Raw genomic sequence first — 15,073 nt, 5'->3', positions numbered from 1 at the left:
GGTAATTTGGAATTGAAGCCAAAACAAACGAGGCTTCCTATTACCTCGGGCCAAATCTAAACCTTAGGACCAGCCACTGGAGTGTCTTGGGTCTGCAGGCAGACTCTTCGTACACCTCCAGCCAGCAGTGGTGTGATGGATTGGGGCCCATCTCAAAGAGCCAGGTAACAGCAGAAGGGAGTGCCTGAAAGCATGGGAAAGAAATAGCTTCTAGAAGGCAAGGCACCATGCCAGGTCTGTTTACAGAGCCCATTGTCTCTTTCTAACAATCTGCTGAGAAGAGAGAGAATCCTATTTCTTGCTTTTAAATGTAGCTTTCAAACAGTTTTCAAACATAGCTGCTCACTGGAATCACTTGGAAAGGTTTAAAAAAATCATAGTGACCTGGCCACACCCCAGACCCACAGAATCAGAATCTCTAGGGCACAAGTATTTTCTAAAGTTCTCTAGGCAGTTCTCAACCTAGGCTGAGAACCACCCCATGGGATGGCCAGGTCACTAAGGGTAACCCCATCCACTCAATGCAGCCAGTCATAAGCACTTTTGAGTGGCTACTTTATGCTGAGCAATTTACATCATATTCATCACAGGTATGATAGTCATAGCATTTCACAGATGGGAAAAGTTGGGCTTAGAAAAGCTAAGTGACAGACCTTGGATTATGAATTTAGTATTCTGTCTCCTGAGCTGGATACATAACCACTATACACTTCGCTGCTTTTGTGGGTGCCAGGCTCCCAGCAATCTCTCCAATCAGTCTGTTTCCTTTTGTAGGGAGAAGCAGATAAGTGTCGGAGAAACTGGAAGAGTTCATTCCAATATGGCTTCCTCAAAGAGAACATAAACTCCATCCGTGGAAGCTGAGAAAGAATACGAGATTCCAACAACTAACATTTGTAGAGATTTGAAAAACACCTGTGCTACGGGGTAATAAATCAACAGCCAGTGGGGGTTAACTGTCAAGCAACTAAAGTCAAACAGCAATTTTTTAAACAGAATCAGCTTAATAGTTTTGAGCAGCCCTCTTTGGTATCTTGAGACTTAGAATAAGAAAACTGGATGGCATAGTTCTGCTGTGAAGATAAGACTAAAGACTGTAAAGGAAGGTGCCCTGGGAGATTATGCAAACAAGACACTCAAAACTGCTTGTGTGCATCCCAAAGACAGTACAAGCTGAGCAGAGAAAAACAAAAACACAGGCTAGAAGACTGGGAGAGGCTGAAAGGCTGTAGGAGAGGTGAGGTAAAGTTCACATCCTGAGACACTGAGTCCGAATATGAAAGGTGATACATTACCCCATAACGCAAATATTTTAAAAGGGGAAGACAAAGAGAATTCTCTCTCTCACTTCATCTTTTTAAAACTCTGCAAAGGTAGAAAGTAATATAAATTGGATCTTGCTTTATACAAGTTTGCTTAAAGTGTGCAAACGTTAACGCGTCAATGTACCAATATTGCTAACAGAAATTTTAACACTGAAGAGGATTTAAATGACTTCTAGAGAGCAAAGTTATTCTAATTTATTCTTTTTGCAATTTAGAATTTTCACATAATGAATCTGCAGGACACTGGCATATATCATAATTTGATCCAAGGGAAAAATCTCTCTCATTACAATAGTGGGTTGGAACATCTGATGAGCAAAAGAAAACGGATTCCTATACAAAGATGTGCTTCCTTGTTTTATTTCTCTCTTTTCAAGTATGAATCATTACTCTCTTAAGAGGGTTAAAAGGAGGACAAGACACTCCACCCATCTGTGCCAGGACATAGTTTCATGGAGCTTGTGAAATAATTTGCATCTTCAGCACTGTACCTATTACCTGCTCCTTGAGCTGCTGGGAAACTTTTCAAAGTGTTGCAACTGGCAAAATCAGATTAAATCAGGTTGTTTTCATTTCTGGTGAAAGCTTACATGAGGGTTAAATTTTAAAAATGCCCTCACACTACTTTACAGCAATTGAAAATGACTGGATCTATATTACTTAAGTTTTAACAGTGCTAGTCTGCAATTTAGCAATGTCTCTGCAATGGAAAAACAAACTCTGCATTGATTTGTTGTGTGGTCATCTCCTTCTTCTCATTGGGGTCACCAATCAGTTCACCTGTGACTTAACTCTATCCACTCCCCCTCCCCCACCAGACACTAATACTTAGACCAGGTAAAACTTTAACACGTTGAATTCTTGAGACCCTAGTATATCATGACCTGACACTAGGCACACAATGTTAACTGAACAAATAAATTCTGCCTTTTTTTATCGTTATCAACTTTTACTGTGTATATGGCTATCCTTAAGAAATTTTCTAAAATGAGTCTTTGCTAAAAAGGATATAGAAATTTATTTATTCACATCATGAAATGAGATTAGAAACCATAAAATTCCATAAAATTAAGATCTTAAAACATGTTTCTTAAGTCACCATAAAACTCACATTCTGAAAAATCAAAATTATTTTTTTTATACTTTGGGGGTAGCTTTCAAAGATTAGGTGAAAAGAGATTAAAGCACTTTCCTTGCCACTGATTTTATGTATTAGTTTAATCAAAAATGGCCAAATATCAGTAATTTCATACGGTTCTACCTGATTAGAATCATTAGACAGCTGAAAAACTGTAATATTTACACCTTAAGTGAAATAATGCAAGCCTTTGTATTCCAAATAAAAAAGTCTTTGCAGGAGAGAATGACCACAGCTACTCTGAAATGTGCTTAAACAACACACATTCAGCACCAGGGCTTATGGTGCTAGCTTTCCAAGTTTAAGGATGCTACTGGTAAGGCTCAAAAGCTGGATTGTGACTGAGCTTCCTCAGTGCACATTAAAGTCAGGTGTCAGAGTAACAGTTACAGATAACTCTGGGGTAACAAGAGGCAGGGACACTTTAAAATAAATAACTTCCAAATCCACAAATGTCACGTTGGTCAGTAATTTAAAAATCCCATTCCCAAAACTGTGTTGTGTTTTGTTCACTTAGCTTTTGTAACTTCCACAAAAGCTGCTGCATGGCAATGAAACCACAAAAATTAGGAAGAGGTAGAACACTGAAAAACCAGCCATTTCATAGGCAATAATCGGCTGCAGAGTAACACTGGCTTTGTTGTAAATCAGAAGCTGACTTGATTATTTAATATACAACATAAGCAACCACAGCCATTAAATGACTTTATGAAAAACTAGCCACGTTAAGTATGATACACAATGAACACAAAACTACTCTGAAAACGTGTTTTAAAACTCTGAAACCTAAGAAATAGTCTCTTATTTTCTAATGGGAGCAAGGGGTTCCCACATTTTCTGGAAGATAAAACAGAGACCCAGACACTGGACATGAAGATAAACGTACAGAGCAAGAATGCATTTCCCACAGAAAATCACCAAATCCTCATTCACAATCCTGTACTTCCTTAGCCTAAGGTAGAGATTTAATCAACTCAGACACTATACACAATTCTGAGTCTCTTCTCATTTTTTATTTTTTAAAAAAGACAGATTTAGGATTTTGTAAGAAATTACTGTTACATTTTTTTAAAATCTGTCAAGTACTACAGTAATGGAATAAATAAATAAGATTTTTTTAAAGTTCAATGTTTATAGACATATTTATAAAAAAATGACTGAATTAGAAGACATTAAATAATGCTGATACACACCAGGAAGGGGTTAGGCAAGGAAAGGCACATCATTTCACCACAAGAAATAAAGACGATAGTTGGAAATTAATGACCAGCCAAAGCTTTAGGTCTTGTGGTAGTTTTCCTAGCTCCAGAGGGTCATTACGGTGGAAACTTCTTTATGGTACTCAGCTGAAATAAACAGATGGCAGTTGGAGAATTTTACTCTGTGACCCCAATGTAGTGTTAAAAAGAAAGCACTCTTTTAATAAGTCTGGTGTGTGAGGAGGGAAGGAACAAAAATCCAAAATGGTTTGGTGATACTGAAAATCCTATTGACGTATTAAGGAAAGTTAAAGAAAAAAAAGGTAAAATAAGATTAATCCTCTTGTCCGGCTAAACTGGAATTCTTGCAGTTACAAAGTTAAAACTCCACGTAAACACTTCTTTTCTTGTAAACAGACACAGTATAGATAAACAACTGTGACATTTCACCTCAGGTGAAGCTATATGTCAATATTTAGGGAAAAAGATCTTAGATAATTTCCCTATTTTAGACAGCCTAAGTCCTTGAAAATAGCACTAATCCTCTAGCTGACTGGCTACCTACAACAGCAAAGTGAATATAAGTTTTGACAATGATAAGAGGTTTCCCAAACTAGAGTTCCCAGTTAAACAGATATAGTTACTTTACTGAAAAGTCTAACAAACATCAGCAGAACTTGCTTTGGGTCAACCTCCTACTACCAGTTATCTTTCACAAATTTGTGCCAAGAGTCTACCCATTTTTTTCTGTCTGTACTCTGAACCTAGGTTAGTTTGACTGAAAGATGGAATCACTCAGGTTCCATATAAATTTCAGTGGTATTGAGAAACAACCTTTTGCATGAATAAATAAAACGGATTTTCAGGATAAAATGGTATACTCACAAAAAAAAAAGTTAAATTAAAAACAATCGGTGGGGGGAGATAAGGGAAAATATTAATATAAAAAAATCATAAAAATGGCAATTGTAAAGCAAGCAGCTTCCCACTCATGCCACACGATATGCCTTCATTAAGGTGTACTCTTTCCGGTTGGTATGAGCGGCCCAGATGAAGAGAGCAGAAGCCATGAACTGTAAGGGAGCTGAGACACAAGCCAGGCAGAAGGACCATCCAAATTCTCCAGACACATTCTCAGGCAACTCTAGTTTCTGGTGGAGTAGTTCAATTCCAGCAACGTAACAACTCACGGAGCCCAGTGTACACAGACCTTGGAGGAAAATTTAGAAAACAAAACAAAACAAAAAAATATAGCTAGATAAGACCATGGTAAGAGCTTTCCAGGCAACACAACAGGGCAATAATATGTGATCCCTATGGAGACAAGAAGTAGGTAAAACTAAGGGTGATGACAAGACCCACCTGCAAGGAGATGGAGAATGCCTGTGGCAATGGTGGGGTACAAGCTTCGGCAGATACAAGCACAAAGTCCAATCAAAGCCCCAAAGCACATCAAACCTAGACTAACAAAAGGTAAAAGGAACTGACAACGCCAAAGATCTGATTTTAAAAAAGAGAGAGAGAAAAAGAAATGTTACCATGATTTCAATTTTCTCACAATGGCAATTTCTTTCATATTCCAATTAGAACTTTTCTCAAAAAGTGAGAATGGGGAACTTTAATATTGAGGTTTTTTCCCTAAAGCACATTATTCAAAATGATGCTTTCTCCTGATAAACGGACACTAACAGTTAACTGTTTCTGAGGGCTTCCTATGTGTCAGGCACTGTTCTATACATGCTTTGTATACCTCCCAACATCCCTATGAAGTAGGCACCATTACTATTATCTCCAATCTATAAGTGAGGAAACCGAAACAAGATGTATAAATAACTTGGACAAGGTAACACCGTAAGTGGTAGAACCAGATTTGAAGCAAAACATTCTGGCTCTACATACAAACAAATCTAAATCCTTATAGGATCTTAAAGCAGGAATAATAAGTAAATGAATAGTGATTATAAAAGACCTGTTAAACGAATATACATGAAGCACAAAGCAGAGGATCTGGTATATACCAGGCACTTGATAAATAGCAATTTTAATTATCATAAATTCCCTCAACAACATGGGAAAAAAGGCTGATGACTTTACAAAGCATCCCATTACATTTTCAAATTATTTTAATTATTATCAATGCAGTAACATCAACTCTAAACCAAATTTCACCTTTTAGTGCTGGTTTTACTTTCTGGAACTACATAAAAGTCTTTTCTCTAACTTTTCTTCAAACTCTGTTAGTAATAAACTTCTTCCTATGCATCCGCAATGTGAAATTAAATACTTGCCATTTATTCCATGTTCCTTCTCATAACATGGTCACTCTTCCAGGCAAGCTCCAGTAACTCTCTATATAGCCTAGAAACTAGGTCCAAATCTAAGACAGTATTTCCCAGGCAGCCTGACCATCAAGCAATAGAATGCTCCTAATAAGTACTTTCATTTGCTTTTGACATCTACACTTTTGTTACTACCACCTAAGACTGGATCAATACTTTTGGCAAGCCTGACACTTAACTGACTCATATAAAGCTTGCAGTCAACTTTTTTTACATATCCCTATCTGAACTGAGTAAAGTGTTTAACGTAAATATAAAAAGTTATTATTTATCCCTATTAAATTTCCTCTTTAAATGTACCCACTAATAACATCTTTTGGAGGGTCTGGATTCTGTTACCCAATGTATTAGCTGCTCAACTTCATATCTGTGATTTGGTAAGTATGTATCTAACTTCTAAAATATGTTATCAACAGAACAGTTTGTTGGGATAATGTTCAAGACATTATTCCAAGTTGACACAATGTACAATGTCGTCCTGTTCCAAAAGGAGTTCAACAAAAGGCAAATAAAATTATTTTCTTTTTCCCCAATTGTCTTGCTGAGTTCAAAGTACTCACAGGTCCGAAGCAGATCAATCCCACTATTGTGGTTTCCAGGATCAACAAATTTCTCCATGAACTGCTCATTTAGCGTGAAACGCATACATTTTGTGACCATATCAAATGACTCTGGAACAAGAATAACAATGACTGCTTGTTATTTTAATTCTAACCATTTAACAAAAAAATCTTTCAGTAATTATTCTCTAAAATAAAAAAGTGATATGGAAAAATGTTCTCAGGGGAGACAACAACCTCTTTGGCCCTGAGTGACACACAGGATTCACCAATGCCAGTGGACCAATGGTTCTCAGGAGCAGGCTTAAGAAATGGGTACAGGAAGCGGGAAAAAATGTAGGAGCAGTAAAATACATGGGAATAGGTAGTAAAAAGACTAGGAAGAAGGAGGGGACAAAGAATGAAATAAAAACTTCGATCTTCTCCCCCAAATCCACTCCATCAACCATGTTCCCCATCTCGAGTAATGACAATTCCATCTTTCTCGTTCCTCAGACCACAAACTTTGGAGTCATTCTTGCCCATATGCGTTCCATCAGGAAATCCTAGAGGCTCTACCTTCAAAATATATCTAGAATCAGGCACTGCTCAGTACTACCACCCTGGTCTGAGTCACAATCATCTCTCACTTGAACTGGTGCAATAGCCTCCTAAGTCTCCTGGCTTCTGTCTTGACCAGGCACCTGTTTTCAACACATCTTCCTAGGTGACCGGATTATCTTTCCTCTGCACAAAACTGCCCAATGGATCCATCACACTCAAGAGTAAAAACCAAAGTCCTCATTATGCCTAGAGAATCCTGTGTGATTTGACCTACTCCTACTCCCAGGATATGTCTCGGACAGCAAACTCAATTCTCTCCTCAACTCCCTCCCTTCCAGCCCAAGGAATTCCTTGCTGGTTCTTGAATATTTCAGGCATGCTCCCACCACAGGGCCCTTGCAGTTGTTCCTTCCAACCTAAATGATTCTCCCTGCCTCCACATTTACCCATATGGTCAACTCCCTCACCTCTATCAAGTCTTTTCTCAAGTAGTATTTTTTTGTTGCAACCTATCCTGCCTTTACTGTTGAATAGCATAACTTATGCCCACCAACATCCCCTTTCCAATGTATTTCAAAACCCCTTTATTTTGCTATATTTTTCATAGCACACTTCATCTTATACTGCATAATTATTCTGTTTATGCTGTTATACTTATTTATTCTGTTTATTGCCTGTAGGCCCTTATTAGAATGTTAGCCCCTCCGGAAGCAGGGATTTTTATTTGTTTTTTTTTTCCCTAATGTACTCCAAGCTCCTAGGCCCTGGAACACGAAAGTATGCAATAAATATTTGTTGACTGAATAATAAATGATTGCTAAGATTCAAATATCAAGTGCTCCTATGCTCTCATAAATAGAATTGAACATTTTAAATAAAATTTAACCAACTTTCACCTCTTTCCAAACTACTTTCTTTTTTCCATATAAAATCAAAACTATCATCCTTCTGATGTATAACTCAAGCCTGTTGTACTGTGATTTAATACAGTGCTTCCCACCAAGAGGCCAACAGAAGTAGTCATAAATAGAAACAATTTATAAAGCTGTTCCTTACAAATAACTCTAAAGCTTCCATCTTAATTGGAAATTAAAATTTTTTAATGTTAAGAATACTTACAAAATAAACCTGAGAGGTGGTTCCTTAGATCTTTTTTTTTAAAACTTCTGTAACGCAAATTTTTAACCTAAAAACTCTACCAAGATTGTTGTAAAACAGTCTAAAATATGCAGACTTAAACAAAGAATTGGTCAAATTATATCCTCTAAGATTTAGATGGCAAATGATAATATCTACTAAAAAAAAGCTACATGTAAAATGACCATCAATTCACGTGTTGACCTGATTTTGGATACTAGTCCTTTTACCAGTTACCAATTATTTAAAATCTTCCAATGTACTTTTCCAATTATTTTCTCATGATGTGTGAATTTAATACAAATATTTTAATGAGTGGGTTAATAAGTACAAAGATTTAAAATGGTTTTCCCAAGATAAGGACAGTTACTCATCCAACCAATATTAATGAGTACTATGGTAATTCATGGAAGCTGGGGAGGGAAGGTGACGGGGAAAGAAGAGATACATAAGATTTATTTCTTTGGGGAAAAAACCCACAAACCTGCCTATACATAACTGGGCCATCATCACATCACTTTCTCTATTATTGAGTAGGTAAAGGAGACAAAAGTTAAAATAAGAGAAATACCTGTCCTTTCTGGTGGGCTATACCAGTATGTGTTTGGGGGAATAGTGATACACCGTCTCCACAATCCCACTGTGCCATTATATCGGAAAAGTGCATCATTATAAGTCTTTTCATCTGCCTCATCACTAGCAAAGTCGGTCCAGATGCTTTTGTTCAAATCGCTGGAATTTTCTTGAACTGGACTTCGATACTCATACCAGAAGTCTGTGCCAATTGAGGCTGCCATGTAGATGGTAGAAATGAGGCTAAGCACACAAGCAATTACAAATGCTGTAGCAAAACGGTTATCCATTCTGGCATTCAGACTGCTCTGTTTAAAAGTTGAAAAAAGAACAGAAGTTAGACTTCAAGGATGAATACAGATTTTGAAAAGGAATTATGTCAAAATCACCCTTTACCCTATTCCCCCTCCCATGGCTCTTTAAAATAATGTATAATCATTAATGAATTTTTAAAAAAAGAAAAAGAAGCAAGCATGTTTTTAAGTAAGTTCAAAACAAAATTCATTATCATGAAAGTACTTATTGAATGCTCACATACCCAGGATGCTACGGAGACAGAGGTCTTGTTCTCTAGTCTATCACCTGCACACTAAAACAGACAACACTGAAATGGACATACACATTACAGATACAAACAATAGACATGCCCATAGTCAGCAATGTACCTTGCATAAATTTTTAATGACAGACTGCAGAGCATTAAGTGTTCTGGGTCTGAGTGTGAAAAAAGCATAGGAAAAGGAAGCAGAGGAAATCGGCTCCTCCCAGTTTCCTCTGAATAGGGAAACCTTCTAAAACAAGGTTAAAAGTAAGGAGCTATTTAGAAGACAGCTGAAAATGTTTGTTAACCCAGAAAGAAAGGTTGTTCCAGGCGCACGTAATAGCAAAGAGAATAATAACATATAATAATGCTAGATACCAATCTGCCCCTAATCCATTAAAGCTAAGCCAAGCTCCTTTACGCTGCCAAAGTCTTCACTCCCATCTACTCTCCCTATTCCTTATGCTTTTGAACCTCATTATCTGCAAACTACACGATCCCTTCTCAGCCAGAAAGAAAACTGAATTAGGCAAATATTAACACTGCCAAAGGCGTGGAAAGGGCTCAAAGGCAGTAGTAAATGGCTGCAGTAAAATGACTCAAGGCGGATCAAGCTGAGTCAAATACTGCAAGTATATACCATGACCGCGCCAAACACCTTAAAAAGGAGCACGAAAACAGGCTCGCAAACTGGGGTTGCTGAGTTTGTAAAATGGCAAGTGACTCAGGAGAGATCAGAGCAATTACAATAATTAACGATAACTCCAGAAGTTGAGTCTGTATTTTTCTTCTTTTTTAATCCTTTTTCATCCTGGTGCTCTCAAATGACCTTAAAAGGTCCCGAGCACCGGGAGCGGCGGTTCGCCCAGGCCGGACGCCCGGCGCTGTCACCTCGCGGGGCGCACCCTGGGGCCAGGGGTGGTCGAGACCAGCCAGAGCTGGGGCGGAGCAGCCCCGCGCGGTCCCGGGCCAGGGGCCTCAGGTACCCGAGCAGGCCCCTCCCCGGACCACTCGGCCAAGGGAAAAGCCCCGCCACAGCCCCCCGCTCAGAACCCGCACAGCCCCGGCCGCGCCTGGGGCGGGGGCCCCTCTTCAAACGGCTGGAAACATCGAACGGCTACGCGACCCCCGCCCGGCGACGTCGGCCCCGCTCACTCACCGCCCATCCTCCTGTTCCGCCAGCTTCACCCTCAAGCTCAAACCACAGCACCCTGCTCTCCCCGCGCCTCCTCTGACGCACTTCCCTGCAGAGCCCGCCCCCTCCATAACTCCCGCGCCTCCGCCTCCGCCTCCACCCCGGGCTGGCCCTGGCCCGGGAGCCGAGAGGGCTTGTGGGAGTTGTAGGAACGACAGAGGAAAAGCTGCGAGAGGCGGGGGACAGCATTCCCGGCGCCGCGCGCGGTGCATTGTGGGAGATGCAGTTCAGCTTCCTAGGTGCGCAAAAGGCGGGTCTGAGCTGAGGGATTCTTACATTTTACTAAGGTAGGGACGAAGGTCCACCGAGTAAGGCGACCTGTTTCCGGTCACTGCTAGTCATTAATTGTGACCAGTATGACTCAGATGTTTTCAGTCCTGTGCTTTCCTTATCACCACCCTACTTGTGAACAGCAATGCGATTATACTTTTAAAATATGAACCCATTGATTTTTTTTTCCCACACCCTCACTCTCATTGCAGCAGATAGTCTTTCTGGTTTTACTGCTTAAGTTTAGACTAAGAAGGATGTAACCCTACAGACGGTATCCAACCAGAATGTAATGACATTCTTTGGGTTTCATATAATTTTTGTTTGTGACTGCTTTCTCTTTATGGCAAGTGACATTAGTTTTCTCTTTATTGTAGTAATTTATTTTAAAATAAATTACAATTAGTTAAAGAAAAATATTAAGTTAATACTTAGGGTCCCCGATATGTCAAAAAAGTGAATTAAAAGTTTTTATGTAGTATGAAAAAGACTGAATTTTAGAAAACATTGCCTTAAGCAGATAAGGCATGGGCAACCTCAGAGATTGTAGATGACTGTATGGCACAAAGGCAACAAAATGATTCTAAGCCTCCAAGTACTGCATAGAAATCCACGACAGGAAGCAGGGACATCTTTGCAGTGACATGTGTGGACCTATGAATGTGCTTTGAGAACAGCGAATGATGGATTTCTCAACAGAAACCTACAGGGACAAGCAACTCAAGGACCAGAGGGGCTCTCAAACCTTTCCTCGTCCCCCAAATGCCTTCAGATTTGGCCACAGCACAGGAGAAAGGTGGGAGCCCCAATCTGATATTAAATTTCTACCACCCTGACAGACTGAAGGCTTATAATTTTTCTATTTTTAGCTATATTTCTTTTGCCTGAATTGGTGAACTGATATTCACATCCAGTGCATAATTAAAATAATAGCCAAATATAATATTCAAATATGACTGGATTTTCATGTAGAGCATCTGATCAAAGAAGTTTGTCAGAGGCACCAACCAGAGAAAATGGTGGAGGTGCCCAGGCAAACTGTTAATGTGCAATAAGATTCCTCAATGCATTTATTCACCAGGAAATGTTTTCATCCATTGGCTTCATTAGAAATCCCCTACCTTCTCTCTCCAGTGAAGTGGAACTATCTCTCCAGTGAAGTCACATGGTAAATAGAACCAGGTTAAAGAGAAGTTTGAAAAAGAAAGAGGAAGACAGCACCTCCATTCACAAACAAGGGAACTGAGCCCAGGGAATAACAGACTTCAAGCTTGAATATTGGGGTGTGCCGACTAGCTTTGTGACATTAGACAATTTACTTAACCTCTTTAAGTCTCGGTGTACTTTTCTCTAAATTATGATGTTGACAATAGCACCTATCCCATGTGATCATTGTAAGGATTAAATGAGAAAGTACATATAAAATACCCAGCCTAGAGCCTGGGGCGTAGTAAATGATTGTTAAATTATTAGTATTTGCAAATATTTGTTCAACATCTGTAATCTTTGAGTAGGGTCAGTACTGTATAAACACCTTTTCAAAGCTCTCAATTCCCCTAGAAGCTGGAAGTAAGCCATTTATCTTTGTCCCTGCTCATGTCAAGAGGTTTATGAACCTCTGGACTAACTGCCAAATGACTAGGAAAGACTTTCCAGGACCAGATTTCAGACATCCTTGCTTAGCTCTGCTCAGGAGATTCCCAGGCTAGGCTCATAGCATACCTAAGTCCTTATGGCTCAGGAGATGGATGTTTCTGGGGAGACCTGCAGAGGCAGATGATACTTTAATCCATCAACTCTGCAGAACGCCTAGAAAACACATAAGACACATTTCAATCAGCAATTTAGTATGGACCTGGGAGTGTCTGCATGCTTGAGGTTGTGACCACCCTGCCCACTCAGCCCAAAGTACTTGAACCGCCTCGTCACACCCAGTACCACCAAGCACACGATGATATTTCTGATTTATCTCTACATCTTGGGTGTTTCTGTCTTCTATTTGTGCTCGCTGGTCGTGGGGATAGGCAAAACAAATCCTTAAGAAATTAATGGAGTTAAATTTCTGTTTCCATTTCTTACTGCACTGTTTGGGAAACAGTAGCTGGCCTGACGTATTTTCACAAATGTTAAAGATGATTTAATGCGACCGAGTACAGATTATGAAATTTAGATTTAAAAGCAAAGTTGAACTAGACCTCTGGCATAATTTGTTAAGGATGGTTCTAGTTTCAGCAAGAAGGTGTTATAATTACACTATACTTTAAATAAACCAAATACTGAAAATCTAGATATGCAGATATTATAACTTGTTTATATTATGTGCTTACAAAACGACTCTATGTGAGAATTCCCTTCAATACCAAATTCCCTAATATACTTAAGTATTATTTTTAATTGTACTTTTTTTAGAAATTAAAAATTATGTTAAGCAAGATATTCGAGGATGAGTCAAAAATTATCTGCACTCCGCTTATATTAAAACTTCTGTTGGCCACACTGCCTTATCAGCGCTTTCCGTTCAAGGCTATTGTCTCCCCAGTCACTGCTGTGCAGGTGTGAATGTGTTACATCAGTTCATTTGTAACTGCGGTGCGAGCAAAAGTGGATGCCCCACTAGTGATTTGCACGAAAAAAGAGCAGTGTGTAGTGATTCATTCTTTGTGGTCTGAGGGAGTACCTGGTGCCGTTATTTATCGAAGACTTTGTGCGCAGTTTGGAGAATGTTTTGTCATGAAGAAGTGTGTATGAGTGGATAGAGAAGTTCAAGGAAGGTTGCACAAGGGTTAGCCATCAAAAAGGAGCTGGATTCATTTCTGATGAAGAAGTGAAGACAGCAGTGCATTCATGGCTCGCAGCTCAGCCTAAAACATTTTTTGATGGAGAAAATGAAAGCTTGTTCACAGATGGACAAAGTGTATTGAAAAGCAAGGAGATTTTGTCGAAAAATGATGTATTTGTCTTTTCTAAAAGTTAATTACAATAAATTCTACAGCCAGAGTGCAGATAATTTTTGACACCCTTGTATATACATTATATTTTTCTCATATAGTTTTTTTTTAATTGGAGTATAATTGCCTTACAATGTTCTGTTAGTTTCTGTTTGTACAATGAAGTGAATCAGCTATATGTATATATATATCCCTTCCCTCTTAGACCTTCCTCCCTGCATATGCCACCCATCTAGGTCATTACAGAGCTTTGTCCTGATTGTTTTCCTTATGAATTTTGGAGTGCAGAAAGGAGGAAAACAGAAATATATGCAAGTTCTCGGTTCCAATCAACAACTATCCTCAAAAAGATATATCAATCTTTGAATTTCTTTGTACCAATTCACTATAGAACAATGGCAAAATTAATCAAGGACAGGCAAATAGAAAAATACATGCAAAATAGCTCTTTCCTTTTAGTAATTCCTGTCAAATGTTACACAGAGCCACAGAGTATAGTTGTTCAGGTGTCCATGCTTCTGAAGGACAGAGAATGGACCATACGTAGATGAGAAGTTTAAATTTAAATTGTCCTTTATTTTAAAAATCATCAATGTGAATCTTTGGTAGATGACCTCTTTCTGGGCCCCAGTGTCCTCATTAGTAAAATGGTTATACTAGATGATCACCGACGTCACTTAAAGCTCTAAAATTTTATAACTCATAATTCTGCTGGAAGAAGAATAATGTAGCTCTGAAATATGGTTGCCATAGGTCCACAGCATTAAAGTTTCATTGGGATATTCACGTATCCAACAACTGCAGCTGAGGCAATATACAGGACAGAGATAGTGGGAAATGCAGATGGGCAAAGAAAAAGGAGGAAAGCTATATGCATTCTGATTAGAAAAGATTCAGCAACTCAAACCTTTGCTGTTTCAACAAAAAAATAGTAATCATGGAAAAATGGAAGCTGTCGGAGAAGTTTGTGAAAAGTCCTTATTGATTGCAAATGACTCAAAACTCAAGCATGATTCAGTCCAGATCTACAAATATTTATTGACCACCTATTGCCTATTGTATGCCAGACACCGTGCTAGGTACTAGGGACACCAACATAAATAAATGCAATTTTTGCTGTACACAACCTAAATCCAGATTAAATCAACTATTATGAAGAAGACTGAAGTATATGTGCCTAGAATACTAATATCAGTGCTGTTTATATAAATATGAAGTACCAAGGGAAAGAATCCAACAAATGAAGTGAAGGAGAATGCTGATAACGGCAAATAAGTTCCACTTAATTTGGCATGATATATTACA

The 15,073-nt window shown here is 38.8% G+C and overlaps 1 protein-coding gene across 3 annotated transcripts; it reads right to left on the bottom strand.

Moving 5' to 3' along the window:
• Positions 1–1,568: 1,568 nt before the first annotated feature.
• Positions 1,569–10,613, bottom strand: CLDND1 (claudin domain containing 1). 3 transcript variants are annotated; one of them, XM_057697606.1, is made up of 6 exons: positions 10,515–10,613; positions 9,353–9,403; positions 8,813–9,122; positions 6,562–6,672; positions 5,025–5,162; positions 1,569–4,872 (listed from the first exon to the last, which is right to left on the bottom strand). In XM_057697606.1, exons 3-6 carry the CDS (start codon positions 9,102–9,104, stop codon positions 4,652–4,654), a joined length of 762 nt encoding a protein of 253 aa, XP_057553589.1. In that variant the 5' UTR covers positions 9,105–9,122; positions 9,353–9,403; positions 10,515–10,613; the 3' UTR covers positions 1,569–4,651. The 3 variants fall into 3 exon arrangements, with proteins under 3 accessions (XP_057553589.1, XP_057553587.1, XP_057553588.1); XM_057697604.1 differs by having other exon boundaries at positions 9,353–9,396; positions 10,515–10,579; XM_057697605.1 differs by lacking the exon at positions 9,353–9,403 and having other exon boundaries at positions 1,571–4,872; positions 10,515–10,603.
• Positions 10,614–15,073: the final 4,460 nt, after the last annotated feature.

The sequence above is a fragment of the Hippopotamus amphibius genome, chromosome 10, assembly GCF_030028045.1.
Source record: "Hippopotamus amphibius kiboko isolate mHipAmp2 chromosome 10, mHipAmp2.hap2, whole genome shotgun sequence".
NCBI lineage: Eukaryota > Metazoa > Chordata > Mammalia > Artiodactyla > Hippopotamidae > Hippopotamus > Hippopotamus amphibius.
Note: the sequence above shows the minus strand (reverse complement) of the source record. Positions and strands in the feature narration are given on the sequence as shown.

What these genes read in the sequence shown, in the direction of transcription:
- CLDND1 (XM_057697604.1), bottom strand. An exon ending in CTGTCTCCGTAGCATCCTGG is followed by an intron (nt 9,123 to 9,352) that starts GTATGTGAGCAT and finishes ACTTTTAAACAG; the next exon opens with AGCAGTCTGAATGCCAGAAT. An exon ending in TAGCCCACCAGAAAGGACAG is followed by an intron (nt 6,673 to 8,812) that starts GTATTTCTCTTA and finishes TTCTTGTTCCAG; the next exon opens with AGTCATTTGATATGGTCACA.